Source organism: Echinops telfairi, unplaced genomic scaffold (genome assembly GCF_000313985.2).
Source record: "Echinops telfairi isolate 266 unplaced genomic scaffold, ASM31398v2 ScPeMD7_443;HRSCAF=831, whole genome shotgun sequence".
Taxonomy (NCBI): domain Eukaryota; kingdom Metazoa; phylum Chordata; class Mammalia; order Afrosoricida; family Tenrecidae; genus Echinops; species Echinops telfairi.
Genome location: NW_022104341.1, coordinates 2814404 through 2823369, shown reverse-complemented (window position 1 = coordinate 2823369; position 8966 = coordinate 2814404). Strand labels below are relative to the sequence as shown.

At 37.1% G+C, this 8966-nt stretch overlaps 1 protein-coding gene across 4 annotated transcripts in view; it reads right to left on the bottom strand.

The window, feature by feature from the left end:
* ST7L (suppression of tumorigenicity 7 like) overlaps positions 1-8966 on the bottom strand; it is a 156627-nt gene that overhangs the window by 139999 nt on the left and 7662 nt on the right. For all 4 annotated transcript variants that reach the window (XM_004699174.2, XM_045291855.1, XM_045291856.1 and 1 more), the window contains exon 4: positions 978-1032. In XM_004699174.2, the coding sequence (XP_004699231.2) occupies positions 978-1032 (55 nt within the window). The remainder of the gene's footprint in view (positions 1-977; positions 1033-8966) is intronic.

Below are 8966 nucleotides of genomic sequence, written 5' to 3'. Positions count from 1 at the left end.
GAGGGGAAAAATGAGGACTTGATACCAGGGGCTTAGGTGGAGAGCAAATGTTTTGAGAATGATGAGGGCAATGAATGTACAAATGTGGTTTACACAATTGATGTATGTATGAATTGTGATGAGTTGTATGAGCCCCTAATAAAATGATTTAAAAAAATCAGAAGACTTATTGAAACAATAATCCAATAAACTAATGAACCACTCAAACATCAGTGTCCACAACCCTGAGACCAGAAGAACTAGCTGATGCCTGGCTGCCACCACAAACTGGAAAGGATATTAGAGGCATCAGAAAAAAATGTGGAGTGAAACTCAAAATCAGAAAAGAGGCTTACTGGTCAAAGTTAGACAGGTAGACCACTGAGACTATAACCCTATCACCCTTCAGGTTGGGAACCTAGCCCTGAACCTACCCCTGTGATGGAGTAATCAACTATTTAAGATCAGAGGTGCAACATCTACCCAAGGACAAAGTCCGAGGGTTATAAACAGGGGATGAATGGAAACAGGAAACATAGGGAGAAAGTGCAATAGGAGGTGTTTTATTGAGGGGATTCCAATGGATGAGTTGAAAAAGAGGGTGCACGGGTTGTTGAATGTGAAACTGATGATCTTCTCTGTAAATATTGATTCAGCTAAGAATTTTAAATAATACATTTATAAGTTTGACCTATTTTGTGAGAATTTACCATGAAGAAAAAAAGAAAAAGGAAAACACTGTTCATTTAGCAGTTTTTCTATGCATTCCAAAAATCTTTAAAAATTTACTTATTTATATTATTCTTAAAATGGTTTAAAGTAGTTTAAAATATTATGTGCAATAGCAATAACTTAAATTAGAAGCAAATAATCATTTTACCTAGGATTTACCAGTATCTCCATCCTTAAGTGCTGAGCTATATTTACAAAAAAACCATTTTCATTACATTTTACTCTAAGACCAACATCATGATTGTTCTGAAAGGAAAATGTAATACCTCTTATATTCTGCTCCTCTGAAAAGGTTTAAAGGGTTTCTCCATACCGTGCATTCTAAACAAGAGAGAGAAAAGTTAAAAAGAGACAGATAGGTTAATCAAATGCAACTAAATTGTCATTTAACTCATGTTTATTGTATACCAATTGTTGCAGTTAGGTTTTTATGCCAACCTGGCACCTGTAGGAAGTTATAGGTGGTGGTTAGCCTGTCAGTCAGGTCAAAGCCTGGAGATGCTTCCTTGGGGATGTGGCGTTCTTATAAGAGAAACACTAAGGAGAACTGAGCCCTCTCTTGCCCTTTGCCTTCCTGCTTGACTGGGTCTTGTGTCAAGGTCTTGTAGCAGTCCACATAGCTTGCTGACCCTGGGAGCTCTGCCATGTTCCCGTGGACTTTGGGTCCACGTGACTCTGAATCTACAGGCTTGTGATAGCTCAGCTTCCTTCTTCACCATCCTACCTCATCTGCCTGTAGCTACATGAGTCTGAGGGCCTCCAGCTAGCATCTGCCCATGGACTTGAGTTGAACTGGCTAGGATGTGCTTCCTTGATATAAAATTACTTTTTATATATATATGAATATCACTGGTTTTATTTCTCTAGAAAACTCAGCCTAACACACAATCTAAGCACAGCAGTAACCACAGATGGTATAAAGATGAACAAATAATATATGGTACTAACACTTGAGAAGCATATAATTTCATTCCAGACCAGTGGTTCTCAACCTTCCTAATGCAGTGACCCTTCAATACAGTTCCTCATGTTGTGGTGACCCCCCCCCCCACAACCATAAAATTATTTTTGTTGCTACTTCATAACTATGATTTTGCTACTGATATGAATTAGGGGACCCCTGTGAAAGGGTCATTCTACCCCCAAAGGGGTCGCGACCCACAGGTTGAGAACCACTGTTCTAGACAATCATCCCTATCTCACCTCCAAAACATCTGACTCATAATTCAGCTCTAGCATTTGTCATATTACAATGTAATTATCTGTTTGGTTTGGAGTTTTCTCCATTAAAATATGAGTTCTTAAAACTTGTTTACATTTTTATTCCTGGAGCCTAGTGCAGTATCTGGAACGGACATGTTTAATTAAATTAAAGGTAGCATGAGAGTTAGCTATGTGAACAACTAACCTAAACTGTGTGACAAGTGCTACAGTAGAGATACATTTTGCTCCATGAGAATAAAAGGAAATGATTCCTTTTACTCTGGGGGAATCAGGGAAGGCTTTATAAAGCCTTGAATGACAGTATAAAGTATAAAAGTTGAGAAGGCTGTAGCCAAGTAATATTCCAGGAGGAAGTATCATAAAACACAGCATGGTTAAGATATGAGTATCACATAATGGCGGGGGGGACACTGTAAATGTGGTTAGAATAAAAGAGCAGGGGAGATTATGAAGGGGTTTTTATACCACATTAAAAGCTTTAGATAGCATCCCTAATCATTCAGAAGTCACCAAAGGCAGAAAAAAATAGCAAATATCAAATCTGTATTTGTACCAAAAGTTCTCCAGCTGTGATTTATGGGATCATAACGTGATACATATTTTTATAATAAATACTAAAATCATATTTGCATTTTCAACTGTGTTGACTAACATTCCGTCGCATGACTCTTAAGAGTGCTTCCTGAAATTTTACTCATAGGTACCTGACTTGCCTCACCTAAGTACCAGTCCTGAACAATAGAACTGATGGTGCAGAATTAATCATGGGTGGACATGCTAGTACAAGTGAAGCCAATGATGAAACTGTACTAGTAGCCAGACCATGTCCTTGCAGTAAGACCAAGGAAACTGTTAAACATCATACCAAGTATTTAAGAAATCAATAAACACATTTTATTTATAATAAACCCATGCATGTATGAACTAGGAAACAAATGACAAGCAATTTTTCTTTCAATAAAATTTGAACTTTCAAATGAACAACAGGACTTTGAAAAGCTTGTATCTGCTACTGTAACTTGCCTGGTAACTTGCCAAAATGTAGTCTTCTCTATGGGAGTAGTGGGGATATTCAAGATTGTGATCCTCAAGATATTATATAACAAAATCTGTGTAACTCAGCAAAGTATTATTTTCCAAATGGTTAATATGTAAAAAAAAACTCATTGCTGTGGAGTTGATTCTGACTCATACTTTATAGGACATAGTAAAACCACCTCATATGGTTTCCAAGTCTGTAAATCTTTACATAAAGTGGACTGTCACATCATTCTGCAGAGCACCTGGTGGGTTTGAACCTCCAACCTTTCAGTTAGCAAAGCTGAGCTCCCCTGACTAATACATTGTATTATAAAAACAATGCTACGTAAAAGATTGAAGCAGAGTGTAAGATAACCAAAGGATATAATAAGGGAACAGGAAATGAAATGTTCGTTGATATGACTGGAGATTCCACATGGCAATTAACTTTTATGAAACCACCTTTTATCAAGTTTTGTTGTAATATTAAAAGAGAGACCTCAAAACATTTCTGAACTAGTAAAATACTTTTCCAAATACATACATACCTCTGCGAGACAAGATTTTCTTTCCATATTTTACAAAAAAAAAGTATCACAACAGATCAAATACAGAAAACAGAGACTAAGGTATCTTCTATTGATGTTGGGTGCCACCAAGTGGGTTCTAATTCACATGAACACCAGAACAAAACACAGCCTGGTCGTTTGTCATCCTCACAACTGTAATGTTTGAGTCCATTGCCGCAGCCACTGTGTCAATCAGTCTTGCTAAGAGACTTCTCCTTTTTATATGACCCTCTACTTTATGAAGCATGATGTCCTTTCCAAGGAACTGGTCTCTCCTGATAATGTGTCCAAAGTACATTCTGGCAATACTTCTCTCAAGATAATATTTATTTGTTCTTCTGGAAGTTCATGGTACTTTCAATATTTCTTATCAATACTATTTTTCAAATGCATCAATGCTTCTCCAGTCTTTCTTACTCATTGTTCAGTTTTCCTAAGTACATGATGCAATTGAAAATACCATGGCTTGAATTAGGTGCACTTTAGCCCTCAAAGTGATATCTTTGGGTTTTTGTTGTTGTTGTTATTGATATCTTTGTTTTTTAACATGTTAAAGAGGTGTTTTTTTTAAAAAGCAGAAGACCTTTTTAATTGTGAATTAAGTAGAGGTTTATATATCAGATAATCATTTCTGCATTCAACAACTTTCAAAACTTATCAAACCTCCCAATGGTTTATTCTGTTTTCACCATCTCCTTTCCCCTGATCTCCCTTTTTTGGTTTGTTTGTTTTTAATCAATTTATTGGGGGCTCGTACATCTCTTCCCCTCATCTCCCTTCTGTAATACATTATCTTTCCCCTTATGCAAGCTAACAACTGTCTCCAAAATCAAATTCACTGTCATCACGTTGACGCCGACTCATAGGGACCTTATAAAACAGGGTAGAACTGTTTCTGTGGATTTCTGAGACTGTAACTCTTGAAAGGGGTAGAAAGCCCCATCTTTCATCTGGGGAGACCCGGGTAGTTTTGAACTGCTGACCTTTCAGATGGTAGCCCAACACATAATCACGCCACCAACCTTCGAGTTTATTGCTTCCCCTTCCTTTCTTTTCTCTCCTCCTAGTAACTATCAAACTCTGTTTCTTCTGGTATGAACATATTTTCTTGATTTAAAAAATATATATCAGCTGTCTCATACAGTATTTGCCCTTGTGTGATCAATTAACTTCACTCAGCATAGTGCCTTATGCCAATCCTGATGCCACATTCTTCTTCACATAATCCATTTTATCTGATTATTTGCTCAGCATACCCACTGAATAAATAAAACGAGAGGATACAACACTGTCACATACATTTCCTGTTCTTCAACTATTCAGTATTCCCTTGTTCTGTTTGCACAACTACCTCTTGATCCATGCAAAAGTTCCACAGGAGCATAATGATTGTTCTGTAATTTCCAATCTTCTCAAGGTTATCCATATTTTCTTATGGTTATGCCTTGGCATAGTCAATGAAACATATGAGTAAGTAAACACCTCTCTTGTATCCTCTTTTGTCAGTTAAAATCCATCTCATATCAACATGATATCCCTTGTCCCCAGTCTTCTACTGAATCCAGCCTGAACCTCTGGCAGCTGTGACAATATAGTGTTGCAACCGTTGTTGGATGGTCTTCAGCAAAGTTTTTCTAATGATATTGCTTTACAATATGCACATTCTGTTGGGTCTTTTATCTTTGGGATGAATACAAATATGGATCTCTTCCAGTATGGTGACCAAGTAGGTGTCTTTCAAATTTTTTAGTATGGGCCAGTAATTGCTTCAACAGCTGTTGAAACATTTCAATTGGTATTCCATCCATTCCTGGAGTCTTGAATTTGGTAATGCTTTCAGTTTAGCTTGTACTTCTTCCTTCAGTATCATTGGTTCTTGCTCCTGTGCTACTTCTTGAAATGGTTGAATGTCAACTAGTTCTTTTTGGTAGTGACTGTGTATTCTGTCCATCTTCTTTGGAAACTCCCTGTATGCTTAAATATTTTGCCCATAGAATCTTTCAAAATTGAAATTCAAGGCTTGAATTTTTTTCTTCAGTTCTTTTAGCTTAAGATATGCTGTGTTTGTTCTTTCTTTTTGGTTTTCCAACTCTAGGTCTTGGAACATAATATTTGACTTTGTTTTCTGGAGCTGCCCACTGAAATTTTCAATTCAGCTTTTGACTACACCATTTCCTCCATTTGCCTTAGCTATTTTATGATGAAAGAACAAGTTTCAGAGTCTCTTTTGATTGCCACACTGATCTTTTCTTTCTTTTTAATAACCTTATGCTTTCTTCATGAACTATATTCTTGATGACCTCCCATTGCGCATCAAGTCTTCTGTCATTAGTGTTCAATGTGTCAGATCTGTTCTTAGGTGTTCTCAGAATTCAGGTGAGATAAACTCAAGCTGTATCTTGGGTCATATGGACTTGTTCAACCTTCAATCTGGAGTTACATATGAACATTGATGGTTTGTTCCACAATTGTCCCCTGGCCTGGTTTTAGCTGCTGATGTTGAACTTCTCCATTGTCTCATTAGATCTAGTCAGTTTGATTTCTTTGTATTCCATCTGGAGAAGTCCACATGTATAGTAGCTATTTGTGTTGTTGCAAAAAGGTATTTGGGATGAAGTCGTAGGTCTGACAAAGTTCTTTCATGGGATCTCCAGCTTTGTTTCTATCATTGACTGTTCTTTTCTCTGTTTCTAATGTTTGCATTCCAATCTCCAATAATTGTCAATGCATTTTGATTGTATGTAATCAGTTTCAGACTGGAGATGTTGGTAGAATTCTTTCATTTCTTCATCATTAGCTTGAGTAGTTGGTGTGTAAATTTTAATAATAGTTGTATTTCTTGGATTTTTTTGTATGTAGATGGACATTATCCTATCACAGAAAGCAGTGTACTTTAGGACAGAGCTTGCAATGCTCTTTTTGATGATGTATGCAACACTATTGCTCTTGAATCTGTCATTCCTGGTATAGTAAACCATATGAGTTGCTGATGCAAAATGACCAATACTAGTACATTTCAGGTCACTAATACCTAGAATATTGATATTTCTGCATTCCATTTAATTTTTAACAACTTACACGTTTCCTAGATTCATACTTTGTACATTCCGAGTTCCAATTATTAATTGATGTTTGCAGCTGTTTCTTCTCATTTTGAGTCATGTCCCATTAAAAAATGAAGGACCCAAAGGCCTTAGGTAGGCTTCTTACTCCATCTGTGTCATTATGGTAGACTATAATTGGCGAAGACAGCTCTGCCTCAGTCATATTTTGAGTGCTTTCCGACCTGAGAGGCTCTTCTTCTGCCACTATCATCTACAATGTTCTGCTTCCATTCATGAAGTTTTCAGTATCTAGCAATGTTCTGCTGCATCCCATTGGTTTCCATGCCTAATTCCTCAGAAGTAGACAGCCTATTCTTTCTTTGTAGTCTGTTCTTAGTAGGAAGCTTTGCTGAAACCTGTTCACTTTGGATGACCCTGCTGGTATTTGTCATAGCTTCCAGCATCACAGCAACACATAAGCTACCATCGTACGACAAAGTGATAGACTAATGTTATTAGAGGTAATGAAAATTGCAATTCATTTCCTTCTCAGATTCCTGGGGCTCTTTCTTTCTGTTTCTCCAGGTAAATAAAGACCAATTGTTATGTCTTGGGTAGCCACTTGAACATTCTTAAGACTTCACATGCTACTTATTGAATTTAATATAGAGCAGAAACTCTAAAAACAACATTAGGTGAATTAACTGCATAGTACCAGAAAGCTATGGCCCTAACACTTTGAACCAAGAAAACTAACCCGATTAAGTGTTTAGTTTATCTAAGTAGCTAAGTAGTATCATCATAGCAAGCCTATGAGTCAGAATTCACTTGATGACAGTGAAGAAGGAATATCAACAGACACAGACTTTTTTATTTTTGGATGATGTTATCGTTGTAAAATTATACAAAACACTTTGCCATCTCTCTCTCTTTTTCTGGGTACATAGCTTAGTGGTAACAGCTATATTAGTTTGGTTATATAATCATTACCCTTAGCTTATGCCAAATTTCCTATCAATATAGATGAAAAAACTCACAACTTTCAAATGAGTGATTTTTACTTTCCTTTAACTCCCTTTCCATGTCCCCTATTTACTGGATCCATTAAGACTAAGGGAACTCTCAACCTAATGTCTAGCAGTAATTCCTAAACTATAAACTGAAATTATGCCATGGACCAAGAGGCAGTTATTCAGGAAAGGTGTGTGGCAAGGTTGTATCCTTTTACCACATGATCTATATGCTGAGCAAATAATCAGATAAGATGCATCATATGAAGAATAACATGGCATCAGGATTGGAGGAAGGTTTATTAACCACCTGTGATATACAGATGACACAACCTTGCTTGCTTAAGGAATTGAAGGCTTGCTGATGAAGATAAAGGATTGTAGCCTTCAGCATGGATTACAACTCATCTCATAACTGCACCAGTAGGTAACATTACGGTAAGTGGAGAAAAATTCAAATTGTCAAAGAATTTGTCTTGCTTGGATCCACAATCAATGCTCATGGAAGCAGCAGTCAAGAGATCCAACAACATGTTGCATTGGGTAGACTCGTTGCACAAGGCCTCTTTAAAATGTTGGAGTGATGATGTTACTTTGAGGGCTGGGGAGGACCTGACAGAAGCCATGGTATTTTCTATTGCCTCATATGCATGTGCCATGGGCTTTGGGTAGTACCATGGACTGCCAAAAGAACAAACAAATCTATCTTGGAAGAAGTACAGTCAGAATGTTCTGTAGAGACAAGGATGGTAAGATTTTGTCTCACATACTTTGGACACATTACCAGGATAAACCAGTCCTTGGAACGGACACCATGCTTGGTAAAGTAGAGGGGCAGTGGAAAAACAGGAGGGCCTAAACAAAATGAATTGACACAGTGGGTGCTACAATGTGTTCAAACATAAGAACAATTGTGAGGATGGTGCAGGACCAGGCAGTATTTCCTTCTGTTGTTTTCTGTTGTATGAACTGACTGGAACGCACATAACAACAACAACAACATTATTAGCTCCGTTATTATGATACGTGAAGAAATGAATGGTGTTCAGCAACCATTACTGAACATTTTGATCAAGGACTCAATAGACCAGGACTCATCAAAAGAGGAGCACGCATGGGATAGAATTTCAAATTCATGGAAACCACATTAACTGGATCAGGCTCAGTATCTTATATGAGGAGGCTTCAAAAAGTTCACATTAAAATAGAACTAAAATATTTTAATTGAAGGAAAATTTAATTTAATTTAAAATTAAAGGATTTTTAAATATTATCATCAAGATAGTACTCTAGGCAGGCATGCTATACAGAGACTTGACAACAAAGGCACAAGATACCAAAAGAAACAGGCAATCCTGGAAAATAAATTATTGGCTAGCCAGACAGGG